Genomic DNA, 15870 nt, shown 5'->3' on the forward strand with positions numbered 1-15870 from the left:
ACTAATGGACTTGAAGACGCATTTGCTCTACTCTGATGATTGAACTCCGCACAAATGTGACACAACAAGATGACCATAGGAATCACTGTTTCTACAAACAGTTACTATGTCATCTCAAAAATGGTGTCTGTTACGTTTCTAGTAGTGCTGCCATAGTAGTAAAGAGCATTTCAGTGTAAAAATGTGTTAATACTATCATCTAACAACTGTATCAAATGAAGCAGAGTATATTAATGCATGACACTATTTTATCTCAGTGTGAAAAACTGATTACAAAATGATTTGTTTTGGTAGTTTATTGGAACTAGGAGTGGAAGGTCAACATAAAATTGCCAAGTTATGACAAATGAATGTAAAAGGAAGAAAGTCTGAGATGTTGTTATTGTTGTTTCTGAATAATATACACGATCATTTTTTCATTGCTTCATCCTGGATTTAAAAATTATGTCAAGGCCAATATATTTGAATTCTTTTTCTTTACAGCTCCTTCTTGGTACACAACTTAAGCAAAATATACAGTGATAGGAAAAATATAATTATACAACACCCTATGGCTTATGGATGATTTCCATTTATAGAAACTAAATTTAGTCTTCATACTTGAAATCTGCTGCTATTACCACCAAACATCACAGATCTATTGATACACACAAAGCACTCATGATGCAGCAAGCAAACACAGATTAATTTGCTTACCAGATTTTGAGCAATTTATAATCCTTGTTAAACTAAACAAATATATTTTATTGTACCTAATACAGCAAGAGACCTGAATTAATTGCAATTACAAGAAAATAATGAGTGTAGGATGAGAATTAAAAACGAAAAATCAACAGCCATGCACACACTCTGTCTCTGGAATGTCTCACTGAGGATGAAGCAGAGACCAAGCCATTCATAACAATCTACAAAGTCTACTTAATTTAGTACCGATGTCTGCATACTGACACGATAAATTCCCTGTAAGCAACTAGTTTACCTCGTAAGTAAAAAACGAGAAAGCTAAGGATCCTAGCAAAGAAAAAGAAACTTCAGAAACACTTCTTCAGCAGCTCTGTGCAGCTGACAGTGCGGACACAGACTCATGTTTGCCCCTACGCTATCTGTGCCCAACACACACCATACCTTTGTGACTGCCCCAGCATAGTCTAAGCTCAAACCAAGTACTCTGCATTCCTTGCTTATACAGTGCCTGAACTGAATGGCCTGATACGGAGCTCAGGCAGCAAGTCTGAGCCTTCCAGCACCTCTCAAGGTTTTCATCTTCATAACTGCATTTTTAGCAAGCTGTGAATGCAAGCAACCATTGTATAAAGCATGGTCATCTCTTCCTGCAAGTCTGGAATCAGCAGAAGCCACCAATGTTACATTGCACATCAGGAACCACGTTTTAACTACTGTGCATGCTATCACTCACAAAACATTAGCAAGGTGGCTTTCACACAAATAAGACATAGATAACAAAAATAGTGGTATCACAGAAGAAATACAAAAATTTTTGCTACTTATTTAAACTAAGATGCTCCCAACATAAGAAAGGGTATTTATATAGGTTAATTACAGAAGTCTGGCCTGTTAACTAATTATATGAATGCACTGAAAAAAACTCCACACTATAACATTTTACAGACAGAATGCTTACCATGGTGGAATAGATGGGAAGTTCTTTAAATGGGTTAACAAGCAGCAATTTATCACCAATGTAGGTCTGAAGAAAAGAAAAAAAAACAACAAAGGCACTGAGACATATCACATAATTGCTTTATTAAGAAATAAATTAATTCCTAAGGAGTCTAATGTTTTTCTTCCAGGAAAGACTTTTCACAAAGCATCTTAAGTCTAGCTATCAATACATTAAATATAATTTGAGAATTTGGTGCTTTTAAATTCTTGTTAAATTGAGATCAAAATTTACAATTCAGATAGCATTAATTACTCTTTGTAATAAAACAGAATTCTTTATAATGGAAAATTATGCACAGAAAAAATGCACTGCATAAATTATTGTTATGTTACTTGAAAGTTACTTTGCAACCCACTATTTTTAAATTACAAAAATGTGACACAGCTAACACATAAACAAGTTCCTCAAGCAAATTCATGGGTTCAACATCAGAATTCAGAAATGCTATATTCACTACACAGAACTGGTACGTTAAAATAGTTTTCTTGTCGGATAAGACAGCAATGGATACATATATTACAAGTTACATATGCTCATGAATATACACAAGCATATGAAAAAAGAGATAGCTATATTAAAAATAAAAGCAAATCATCCATTGATTGCAAAGGTTCTGAGCTTTCACTATTTCATGTTTAAAAACTCATATTTGAAAGATGTACTGAAGTAGAAGGTTGTAGGTCACCCTTGCTGCTATACTTCTCACTCCATTTAAGTAGCTGTTACTGTATCACACTCTTACAATGCAAAAATTTCAGATCTATGTCTCCAAAGAAGTGTAACAGTAAATTATTATATGAACAGTCACCACTGTGTTGCCTTTTACCAAATGAAATATCTTTATTTTGGGAGAAGGAATATATTGCCTTCTGTAGAAAATACACTTTTTTCCTTATGAAATGAAGTAATTTATTTCCTTTCTCTCCTTCAGAGCTGGGTTTTCCTGTGGAACGGAACTTTACTGCACACCTTGAAACATGAAATCAGAAGTCTTTGATGTTAAGGAGATTTCCGTGTTTCACATTAATATGCCACTCAACTGCTCAATACATCAGAAATAAGTTATGAGTAAGATAAGAACACAGAGAGCAAAATTTTCAAGTGCGACTTTTTGTACAGGAGTACAACTACATGCTTCCAATATTTATTATAGCATTGACTAGAAAATTTACATTACAATTTTTTGCTTGGTATCTAGATGACTTAAGATATAGAGAATGATTTATTTAATACAGGAAGAGATTATGAGTAATTAAAACTTCCATGATTATGTCTTATTTTTTTTCTAAATTCCCAGCAATCATATGCTCTTTTAAATTTTAATTTTAATTTTAAATTTAAGTTAGCATAACATTATAAGATGGAAGGATCTTCCAGCAGTTTAAGAGGGAAAGATTACATGTGCCTATCTATTTTTTTCAGTACGGACGTTCAGTGAAATAAACATGTTGGTTTTATCTGAGCCTACTTAAAGTATTATTCCATTTTTTATTTCTGGTTTTCCTGTGTAAACTCTAGAAATTGCAGGGCTTACACACACATATGTCGTCATCCATTCAAATATTAATTATAAGTATGGGTCAGGTCACTGTCCAATAGTTGTAAAAGTAATCCTACAAGTTTTATCTTATTTTCTTCTGCTAAAGGCCTACTGTTGATAATAGTAACTCACATATATTTGATTATTATTGAAACGCTTCTGAATCTCATAAAGTAGGCTGCTGTCTGTTAGCTCACTCAGAGAAGCCAAGTCATCATTCGGAGCTGGAGGCATAAGCTTGATCTAGAAAACACAAGTTACACAGAGAAATAAGGCAAATTCACAGCCAATCATTTTATACTCTAATGTTCTAACAAAAAGCATAAGCTTAGATCACTAGAATTTATGTACACTGCAATAGACAGCTATATGTCACTCCTCCCATACCATTAAATGATCGTAAGCAAAAGAAGTAATTCAAAAACAATTAGGATTGATAAGGTGTACAACTCTATGAGTTTGAACATAGACCCCCATTTGAATGCCACTGATTCTATCTAAACACAAAGAAATTTCCAGCTAGAGAGCAGTTCATTGAACATTTATGGCAGAACACTATACAAGTGTATACATGTAAACTATTTACTGCCTAATAATTAGCAAATCTTTCATATTACTCTACATCATAAAGCATTTAAAATTCTATTAGAATTCAGTAGATTAAAAGGAAGTTAATAAAAAGTGGAAATTGTATCATGAAGGACATCAAAACAGATTCAGAAACAGCTAATAGGCAAAACGGGTGAATTAAATAAGCCTTGTACTTCTGAGATGACAAATATAAGCCCTGCAAGGTAAAGTAAAAAATAAGAAAACAATAAATATCAACCAACAGAATTGGAGACAGAAGAAAAAAACTCAGTGTGTTGGGGAAATTTGATTAAAGCCAAAATAAACACCGATACATCAAGTTGTATCAAACACTGATACAAAAGTTATGATCTAAGCTTACAATTTAGCTAAATTCTTTTCTTTACGCTAAAGAAATAAATTATTGAATATCAAGAGAATACTTAGAAACAGAAAATCCTCATGTGAATGACAACAGAATGATGTGATTTGTTTGTTTTGAGTTTACTAAAGTACTCTGCAGTGTCTATTTTGAGTATGGATGATGAAGATGTTCAGAAGCAGCAAGCAGACCAGGAGATTTTGGGGGGAACATGGAGCGCACTTCTGGTAAGGAGAAGACCCCAATGACTATGGATACTAGTGTTTAATATTGACACAATCTGATCCCAAACTACTTAGTTCACATTGTTTTTATAGACTCAAGGCATAATCAAGAAATCTGGGTTTTCTTCCTACATCTGTCAGAGCTGCACTGATTGATACTGCTGAAGAATTTCATCTTAATAAATTTAGACTAACAATCTCACTTCATGTCAGTACTTCAAGATTCTTGAAACATATATGCAAATACAAACTTAGAGCTTTTGTCCAATCAAATTATTTATCCTGATAACGGTAGTATTGAATATCAGCATCAAAATATTCACTCAATGGTGATTGCTTGATGCACACCAAATATCATTACCACCGAACTATTTGCCCATCTCTCCAACTTTTCAATCAATATTAATCTTATCTCTTATACCCCTATATCTTCAATTAAAGATTAAGCATCAAGAAGGGAAGAAAACTCTTGGAAGAAAAAAAAATAAAAGGAAAATGGCATTTATTTGGATTCTTTTAAAAATGATCCAAACAAGCTTAAGACAAAGATTATTTAGAAACAGAGAGATAAAAAATTTTCATTCTTTTAATTCTACCAAATATCTTTAGCTAGGAGTCTGGGGCTGCTTTTGTTTTGCAAAAATGTTGAGATTTCAGTACTGTCATACTTTAGAAAACAGATACCAAAACACACACTTTATACTTGACTGGCTTCTATGCTCTATTGTAGTTTTAAGAGCCAGTATTATACCAGCTGCATAGATGAACAACAAGGCAGTAGTGCCCAATTACACACTTTAATGATGCTTTCTATTTCCTGCTTTCCCCCATAAAATTGTGGAAAAAATACCTCTCAATTCATTAATCCAGAAAGCAATAAATGTATAAATATAAAAGAGAAGGTACCTCAAGGATGTAATTTCCTAGATTTAGCTGATGTAATTACTGTTTTTACAAATACATTTAATATTCACTTAACCCAAGATGTAAACTGCAAATAGGCCAACTAAAAATTTAACAGCCTTCATTTTCCCTAGTTGAATCTTTTTCAGAAGAGATCTATGCTGAAATGGTTACTCGTTACTATGACTAATCTTCATTTTTAAATCTGTTAGAGAAATGACAACTTTTTTCTTACAATATTTGTCCTATCAAGGCTCAGAAAGAAGAACACAAGTTTTGAGTAAGCCACATATAAGCAGGTGGATTCCACAGGTTACCTGCTATATCTTTGTCTATCTGCTTATTCTGCAGGTGCATTCCTCATCCCACTAAACTGAATGTAGATTTCAGTGCTGGGGCTGATACTCTTTAATATCTTCGTTAACGACATTGACAGTGGGCTTGAGTGCACCCTCAGCAAGTCTGCTGATAACACAAAGATATGGGGTGCAGTCAACACACCCCAGAGAGACAGGAGGATGCCATCCAGAGGGGCCTAGACAGGTTTGAGCACTGGGCCCATGAGGTTCAACAAATCCAAGTGCAAAGTTTGCGCCTGGGACAAGGCAACCCTCACTAACAATATAAGCTGAGAGGTGAAAGGACTGAATGCCAAACCTGCCAAAAAAAGACCTGGGGGGACTGATGAATGGGAAGCTGGACACAAGCCAGCAATGTGCCCTCACAGCCCAGAAAGCTACCATACCCTGCATCAAAAGAAGTGTGGCCAGCAGGTTGAGGGAGGTAATTCTGCCCCTCTACTCTGTGCTCCTGAGGCCTCTCCTAGAGTACTGCATCCAGATGTGGAGTCCTCAGACAGGAAGGACACAGACCTGTTGAAGAACATCCAGAGGAGAGCCACAAAAATTATCCAAGCGATGGAATACCTCTCCTGCAAGAACAAGCTAAGAGAGTTGGGACTGTTCAGCCTGGAGAAAAGAAGGCTCTGAAGTGACCAGATAGCTGCCTTTCAATAGCTAAGGGAGAGCTATAGGAAAGAAGGGGACAGATTCTTAAGCAAGGTCTGTGGAGACAGAACAAGGGGAAATGGTTTCAATTTAATGAGGGTAGATTTAGGTTAGATATCAGGAAAAAGTCTTTTACAGTGAGGGGGTAGTGAGGCACGGCAACAGGCTGCCAGAGGTATGATGGATGCCCCACCTCTGGAGACTTTTAAGATGAGCCTAGATCAAACTATGGGAAGTCTGATCTAGCTGTGGATGTTCTTGTTCATTACAGGGGAGTTGAACTAGATCACCTTTAAGAGTCCCTTTCAACTCTAAGAATTCTATGATTCTTTTGTCACATAGAAGAAGATAGAAATTCTTGCCTTTTTTCTTTTTTTTTTTTTTTTTTTTTGCTTTTCTTTTTTTTTTTTTTCCTCCTATTACCATGGTAGTCGGATGTAAGACTGGCTGGAAAAAAGAATTCCCCTTGGCATTTTGATAATGCACATTGGAGCACAACAAAACTAATAAAAGAAAAGCAAAATCCTATTAAAATCTCTTTATAGCTTCTCATAGAGAGTCAGCAGATGAAAGACAGAATCCTACATCCTCCTTCCCTTACCAATGTGCTCACCAAGTTTGCATCAACCAAATCAACACAGCTCTTTAATATGCTTCCCTGAGTTCTGTCAAGACACAGAACTCCTGTGCTGTGAAAGTTGGATTAGAGCGTTCGCTTGAGGTTTCTTCTGTAAAATTAACACACTTCCTTCTCGGCCCATTCCAGCCAGCGCTCAGTCAGATAATGCACAGATATCATTCAGGTATGCTGTCAATGTTCTTTGCCAGTAGGCTGTTTGGACACACACCCGTCTTTTTAAGGAGAAAAGAGTTTTGTCTTGTGGAAGATGGATGTGCACTGACACATCTCACACGTCTCTAGGTGAGAGAACAGGCTCATGCTTCTTTTATTTCATAATATAGGTAATAGCCAAAGATGCTGACTCTTCAGGTTAATGTTTAGAAATGTAAAGCACTCAGTTAAACTCCTGGATGTGTAAGGTAACACAAGTCTTTCACTATCAACATGCTTTTCTACAACCTTTAGGGTTTGATGACTATATATTTTGTAACAGAGTCTTTGCATCAAAATTCACAGCTCAGTGAGCAAGAATATCACACAAAATGTAAACTGAGGTGAGAATGACAAATAAGAAACACTCAATACAATAAATTCACAAACAATTTGACTTGATCATGAACATCATTTTCATCATTGATAACCTTTTTGCAGACATCTACAAATTCATTCTTATCATTCATTTTTTTGAGCATACAGATGACTTTTCTCTACTTTTTTTTATCTTGATGCTCTTATCTGGCTATCTTACTCCATGATGTATATTTTACAAAACAGTCAATGAAGTAAAACGGTCATAAATAAAGCATAAGTTCTATACAACTATGCCTTAGGATGCTATTACTTTTGAGATTTTCCTAATGCTAACAAAGACTACTATTCACTCATTCAAATTACATTCACTTAGCAATATTCATTAACTGCTCAGATAACTATCTCTAATCATTTTTGTATTTAATTGCTTGTGATATAAAGTAAGTAAAGCATAATAGGTTTTACATATGAAGCTGTGATATACATAACTGTCCCTTGTATATCTACTAGGTGACACTAAAACAATAAAAAGGGCATCAGAGGTTACCATCACAGATTTCAGGAGAAATCTCAATAGGAGAAAGGAAATATCACTCCTATTTTTAAGAAATGGAGAAAGCAAGAGCCATGGATCAGGCAGGTGAGCCTCACATCTGTGTCAGGATGTATCATGAAGTAGATTCTCACGGAAGCTATGCTTAGACACATGTGAGACAGGATATGATCCAAGACAGCCAGCATGGCTTGTCCAAAGATCATGCCTGACCAACCTGGTGGCTTTCTATGACAGAGTGATAGCATGGGTGGACAAAAAAAGGGCAACTGATTTCATCTAGCTGAACTTCTGTAAGGCCTTTGACACAGTCCTGCACCACATCCTTATCTCTAAATTGCAGAAATGTGGATTTGATGGACGGAGTAGGGGGATAAAGAGTTGGTTGGAAGGTCACAACCAAAGTGTTTTGGTCAATGGCTCTACATCCATGCGGAGGGCAGTCATGTGGAGGTGTAGCCCTGGGGGGTCTGCCTTGGGACCAGCGTTCTTCAGCATCTTTATCAATGATCCACATTGTAGGATTGAGTACATCTTCAACAACTTTGCTGATGACACCAAGCTCAGTGGTGCAGTTGACACAAAAGAAGGAAGGGATGCCATCCAGAAGGGCCTGGACAGGTTTGAAAAGTGGGGCCACCTGAACCTAATGAAGTTCAAGAAGGCCAAGTGCAAAGTGTTGCATTTGGGTCGGGAAATCCCAGATATGTATACAAACTGCAACTAGAACTCATTGAGAGCAGCCCTGCCAAGAAGGGGTGATGGTAGGCAAAAAGCTGAACATGAGCCAGCAGTGTGCACTTGCAGATCAAAAGGCCAATCATATCCTGGGCTGCATCAAAGGAGCAGTGTCTAACAAGGAGAGAGAGGTGATTGTCCCCCTCTACTGTGTCCATCTCAGGCCCCCTCTGGAGTACTGCACCCAGGCCTGGGGCCCCAGCACAAGAAAGGCATAAAGCTGTTGGAGCAGGTTCAGAGAAGGGCGATGAAGATGGTCAAAGGGCCAGAGCACTTCTCTTCATGAAAAAAAAAGTTGGGAGAGGTGGACTTGTTTAGCTTAGAGAAGAGAAGGCTCTGGGGAGACCAGTATTTGAGGAGAACTTATAAACAGGAGAGAGACTGACTTTTTACACGATCTGATAGTGATAGGACAAGGAGGAATGGCTTTAAACTAAAAGAAAGGAGATCTAGGTTACATGTTAAGCAGAATTTTTTTACACTGAGAGTGGTGAGACCGGCACAGACTGTCCATAGAAGCTCTGCATTCCCCTTCCCTGGAGGCACTGAAGACCAGGTTGGATGGCGCCATGGGCAGCCTGAGCTGGTGGGGGGCAGCCCTGCCCATTGCAGAGAATTGAAACTAGATAATCTTTAAGGTTCTTGCCAAGCCATTCTATGATTCTATTAATAATACTTAAACAAGAGCTATAAGGCAAAGATAAAATATTTTAAAGAATCTAATTTAAAAAAGATAAGATGTAACCTGTATTTCTTTGCTGAATTAGTACAGGTAGAAAAATATCCTCACAGCTGAGAGGAGAAATTGCCAGCTAGACTAAAATTCTGGAAATTACTCATACTTCTTTCTTTGTTTGGCAGCACAGACTTTGAAATTACATATGATCAAAGAACAGCTTCTACCTCGGAAAAGGCAAAAGCTAACAACAAACCAAGAAAGACCTAAAATGCTGCATAAATGTAGTAATTTGATCACCATTTAATTTACTTCATGCAACAAAAATCTTGCTTCGTGAGAAATAGTATTTTGTTAAAATTCTTTTTCATTATTTTTGCAATTAAAAATACCTGAGGCTACATATAAAGCTGTTAGTTTTCTCAAAGCCAAAAAAGTTATGGCCTTTCTCTATTAAAAATGCATGTTTCAGATGTAATAAGATGAAATTTTTCTCTCTGATCCTCCAATAAAGACCTAATCTGCATGCCATATTGCCCAAGAATGTATGATATTTCCGACACAAAGCACTGGAAATATCATGCTGATGTATTTCAATAATATATGAACATAAAATCCAAGCAGTGACTCCAGATATCCTACTGAAAAATTAAACAGAACATGATTACTTTGAACATAGTTTGTAATGTAACTGCTAAGAATAAAAGACAGTGAAATCCATTAGAATTAGTATACCTACGGGGGAGGGGTAGTGGGAAGGGATTGTTCAAAGTTTTCCTTCGGTATCACCACTAAACAAAAATTCTAGCTTCCAAGTTCATTCTGCTGTCATGTCTTTGAATTGAACTTACTGTGGGAAGTGGCACAGAAGTATTGAGAGACAGAAGCCATGTCTTAAGATCTGCACTGGGACTCAGAAGTGACTCTAAACATCACGATTGAGGGGAAAGATATCAGCATGGAAACCCTTGGTTGCCCTTTCTCAACTTGAGGATCAGTTGTTTCTCTGATCGGCTTCTGCATATGTTTTACCATGAAGCTAACGTCTAATCTAGAGATATTTAAAACTTGAGTAATTTTAGCAAGGTCTGCACAAAAACAGTATCAAAGAAAAGGAAGTACGTATATTTTTGTCCGAACTTCTGTTGAACATACAAAAGGAAGTATCAGTTTCAGCAAGACTCTGTTAAGCAACTCCCTCTCTTTCTGTACAATTGTAATAGGGCTCTTACTAAACCAGATGGAAGCATTTCTACCATTTCTTCTTTGTTGGATTGACTGTGTTTTTGTCACAAGAGTGCACAGTCAGCAAGGCCACAATTGGTATGAAATGAAAACAAGATGTAAGCCAAGTGTAAAGCGTTTTGTGGTATCTTACAGTGGAAGAGACTGAATAGCAAACTGCGTGCTCCATGGCATTCCAAAACTGAGCACTTTCAGAGACAGACTCATAGGACTGACATATGAATTCACTGATTGATCTCATATGATTAACACAACATTCCTTTGAAACATATTCAAGAAGCACTGGAATATGAACGCTTCTGCCAAGGCAGCATAGTTATTATAAACTGAACATGGTTTAAATGAAATCAGCATTCTGCTCCTTTGTTATGCTTCAAATGCACAGCAAGTGACTTTAAAAGGAAATCCTTCCTTCCAGCCCCCAGTTCTAAGTAGGTGTTTTTTTTGCACATGGCTAAATGCTTCTGGAATACGTGTTTCCCAAATACATACAACAAAATATAAAGCCTCCCCAAAAAATAATACTTAGGTTCTAAATATTTAAATTTAGAACATACCAGATTTATAAGCAATAGGTAATTGCCTCCTTTTGCATTCACCCCATGCACTGAATAAGGCTGTAATCCTGTAAGGTGTGCCTGCATCCTAATATATCAGAACATGACAGGGAGTTAACACTGCAGCTGAAAATCTGGCAACTCCTCTCTCTGAATTAGGCACTAATTTTGCAATTTAAGATTCCCCAGACATTGTATTTTGGCTTTTCAGTATCCCAAGTTGTTTTTTTTTTCCTTTGTAAAACCAAGCTGGAGACTGGAGCACACTTTGAGAAGCACTAAGACTTGTCCCTCCACTTCTGTCAACTACCAATAGGGCTTGAGCAGCTCAAAGCCACTGAGCCACCATTCAGGAGCTGGCAGAAGGCAGCTGCTGCCTTTGCAGAGAGAAAGCTCCTTGCAGAGCCACTCTGTGAGCAATGAGACAAGGCTCCACAGTGCAAACCATATTGCTTTGTGGCAACAGGGAAAAAAATTATCACTTTCTTCAGCTTCACTAAATTTACAATTTCCAGGCATAAACAACAGAAATATTTCAGGAATTTGTATGCAATTACCTGTTCAAGTTTGGCTGTACTGTTCATCATGACGTTTTCAGATGCACTGTCTTGAGACTGCTGCTTACACAAACCTTTAGCTGCATCCTTGAACATGGTGTCTTTCTCCAGCAAACTGTCTTGCTTGGCAATTGGTAAAGCCAGGGGATTGCTACAAAGAGAATCAATAAAGCAATTAGATTCCTGTTGAAGATGTCAAATAAACAAAAGATTGACCAATGTCGGTGGAACAAACACAGAACTAAGGTACAATTCAAGGCTGAGACACCTGAGTTAGTTCAAGTACAAAAACAGAAATTGGTAATAAACTAAACTGTTCACCAAGGTGGGTCTGCTCCTAAACAGACACAGAGCAAAAGACTTTGATTTAAAATTCACCTTTATGCAGATCCATTTTGAAGCAGAACTAAGCAAACCAAACAGAATATGCATGAGACTCTATTTGACAGCACTAGGCTGGGGCAAATCAATAGGCAATTTGAAAACTGAATTGAAAATGCACAATTAATGTACGTAACACTGTTTTGAAAAGTAATGTGTTAAAAATAATTCAATACAGATATTGCCATTGCAGTTAAAAAAAAACAAAACAAAACAAAACAAAACAAAAAAACCCACAACCTTTTAGCTTTTCCTAATTAGACAATGCCAAACTACATTTTATGAATAAAAGTTGTGTTGTATTTGTGGTACACTTAAAAAAACAAACAAACAAATAAAAAACCAAATGAACTCCTGAAATCACTGCCAGTACATACAGTACACTTTATTCACGTGTAAATGGAAACTCATTTTTACATGCGTGGAGATATTTTCCCTACTGATACATCAGACCATGTTTTAAAACCACAGTTTTAAAAAACAATGTCAAAACCTTGGAAGATTTGGCAGTGTTTTACACCCAGAGGAATTAGTGAGGAATCAGCCCAGGAGTTGAGAACACAAACATTGTACAAAAAAATAGCTTGGCCTCTGATAGTGCAAACAAGACAATTTCAAGGAGTATACAGCAAGTCCTTGCCAAAATGTGTATGTAATTTATTTTAAAAGTAGATGTGGAGCCAATGTGGGAATAGTGCATTCCACTACAGAATATCCTGTTATTCTGTGAAAATAAACGTCTATATTTACTGCTTTGATTCACATAATTTGGCCGTAAATCTGGTCACCAATTGTGACATAGACAAAGCATCCAAGGGCCAAAAGCCTTTTGCCTTGCTTTTGAGCCATTATCTAATCCTTTTTATGTACAAGAGTTGCTCTGAAAGTAGTGCCTTCTACTTTATTATGCTGGCCCACAGTGTAGGAGGCAGATGTTGGTGGGAGGGCAGTAGAGGTTGAACTTTCTTGCCAATATTCCATTACATGTTGCTGCTGTGCGACGTGGAAGCAGACAGGCAGTGTGACAGAATGGCATCTGACATGGAAAAGTGTATATGAAGCAAAGGGAGATCATTCAATTTTTCCATGTAAAAAAAATGGCACCCTTTGATGTTCATCAACTCTTGCTGAACGTTTTTGGAAACCAAAATGTGGATGTGAGCACAGTGAGGCTGTGGGTGGTGTGTTTCAGCAGTGATGACAATGGCATGAAAGGCAGCCTCATTCTGGACAGCCATGCACAGCTGTTGCATAATGAAGAGCATCTTGATCAGCTCATGCATGCAGATTGGCAGATTACAACCAGGGAACTCTGTACACAGCTGAATATTGGTGTCAATGTGTTGGTAATTATGGTGGCAATGTTGGAATATTGCAAAGTTTGTGTCAGTTGGCTCCCACAAATGTTCACACAGGAACAGAAAGAAAACACCATATGCAATTTGTCAGGACCTGTTGAACCAATGGGAAGCTGAAGGTGTCAGTTTTGTTGATTGCAACATTAGCAGTGATGAGATATGGTGGCACTACTATGAGACAGAGTCAAAATGGCAGTCCATGGAATGACGATATGTGAGCTCCCAATCAAAAAAAACGTTCAAGATGCAGCCCAAAGTGAGTAAAGTGATGTATGCTGTCTTTTGCAATAGGAAAGCGGTGATCCTTCTTGATTTTCTGGAAACTGGATAAATCATCAATTCTGATCACTAGATAATAACGCTGACTAAGCTGAAGGCTTAGAGAAGAGGCCAGAGAAGAAGACAGCTTTTCTTTTGCAATGTGATAACACCAGGCCCCATATCAGCAGAAGACTGTGGAGCACATTGCCAATCTTGGCTGGACTATCCTACCACACCCACCATGTAGTCTGAATGCGGTACCTTCTGCCTTCTATCAATTCAGGCCTGAACTGATGAAAAGATGGACTATGTAGATAAATTAGGTAAATTGCAAAGATTCAAGATTTTTGAGTATGTGCAATTTAATATTTTTCTGTTTAATTTTTCCACTTCTATGCTAACTTTATAACATACATTAGAAACACTGTTTTTCAAATTCAGACATAAACTTCTCACTTTACCCATAAACTCCTCAGGTGTTGCTAAAGCGACTTACACTGTAAAATAGGGTAAAATGGGCAAAAAATACCTACTGTTTCCACGGATGCCTTTTTTAACTTAAAAGGGGGATGCACCATAACTTTTTCAACTGTTCATCTTGCCTCAGGTTCAAGAAGATAAAGGAAGAGTTAAGCCAAAATGATGTTACATAATAGATCAGGAGAGTTATCAAGAGTAATTGTGTTTGAAAAAAGGAAGCACTGCTGGTACTACCATATATGACTTGGAAAAGATCTTGCATGTTACGTGGAGGAACAGTCACTTCAGTTTTTACTTATACAAGCTGCCATATATGCAACTAATTTATTTGTTTGTTTAGTAATCTAAGATGGTTTTCTATGAATTTCCATCCTCTGATATTTTACTGTTTCTTACAAAAAGGCTTGGGTTACCTTGCACTGCCATGAGATTAACTGAATGCTTTACATTTCTAAACATTAAGCTATGGAGTTAACATCTCTGGCTATCAATTAAATCAATTACTTGGTTTTATCATCAATATTCAAATCAATACTGCAGTTTTAATCCAGGTAGAAAAAACATGCAAAAAGAATTCTATCAAAACAGAATCTGCAATGGCATTTTCATGTGCTTTTAGAACTTACAGGTTAAATTCAACAGAACTTCTCAGTTCTGTTACTGTAATCCTTCCACTGGCTAGTGTAAACTGCATAATACCTGAAAAGTCAGTCTCAAAACTTTTTAAAGTAACATAACATAAACTTCTGAATGGATTAAACACAATAAAAAGTGTGGCAATAAACTAAGTTAAATTCCCCAAGCTGAGTCTGCTGATTGAGGCCAGTAAGCAAACTCCCTATCCTTACCTCAGCCCACAAACTTCCTTCTTCTCAATCCTCCTCTTCTCCCCCCTGTCTCACTAAAAGGGAGAAGAGGGGGGAAGGTGGCTGGGGCAGTGCCAACAAGGGCAGTCCATCCATATCCTTCCCAGTCCACCTCTCCTCAATCCAACTATCCACTATCAAGCATACCACAAATATAATAACTCCTATTTTTTAACTGAATAAAGATGCAGACCTTCAATCAGTCTTTTCATACTTTTCTTCCAGAAATTAATACATTAATTTAATGTAGAACCCATACAATCAGATTTGTTGACAGGGTACACACTATTTGTAATTGCTTGTTTACCATATTGCAGTCTCCTTTACAGTGCTTTTCTCTACTGAGAGACGGCCACAAAGAAATACAACTACAACATAGACTTAAATAAACTCTTGTGAAACTATCTCATCCATCTAAACATACTTCTTTATGTCAGGAGAGTTGATGGAGTACGGAAATAATATAGGCTAAAGCAATTGTAACTGTGGGTTAATCCTGTGCATTTGTCTTTGCACCTCTTGTTTAATACACAAGACCTGCTCAGATTCATCTTCAACCTAGTATGTCACACGTCTGCCTATTGGCTTTAATAAAGCACAAAGGACAGAACTCACTTGCAGCAATAGCCATTGAAAAGGTAAGAATTTGGTTGAACAGTCATTTAGACTGCTTCCCTAATGAATCAAGACTAAAAGGCACTGGTGATGATAATTCGCTCTATCTTGAGAAAACAG

General features: G+C 37.1%; 1 protein-coding gene across 1 annotated transcript in view; it reads right to left on the reverse strand.

Annotated features, from left to right (window-relative positions):
• MYO16 (myosin XVI) overlaps positions 1 to 15870 on the reverse strand; it is a gene marked incomplete at both ends in the record, with an annotated part of 283559 nt that overhangs the window by 158229 nt on the left and 109460 nt on the right. The window contains 3 exon segments of the mRNA XM_079549224.1: positions 1643 to 1708; positions 3357 to 3467; positions 11790 to 11940. Of these exon segments, the coding sequence (XP_079405350.1) occupies positions 1643 to 1708; positions 3357 to 3467; positions 11790 to 11940 (328 nt within the window).

Source organism: Tetrao urogallus (genome assembly GCF_951394365.1).
Source record: "Tetrao urogallus genome assembly, chromosome: 1".
Taxonomy (NCBI): Eukaryota; Metazoa; Chordata; class Aves; order Galliformes; family Phasianidae; genus Tetrao; species Tetrao urogallus.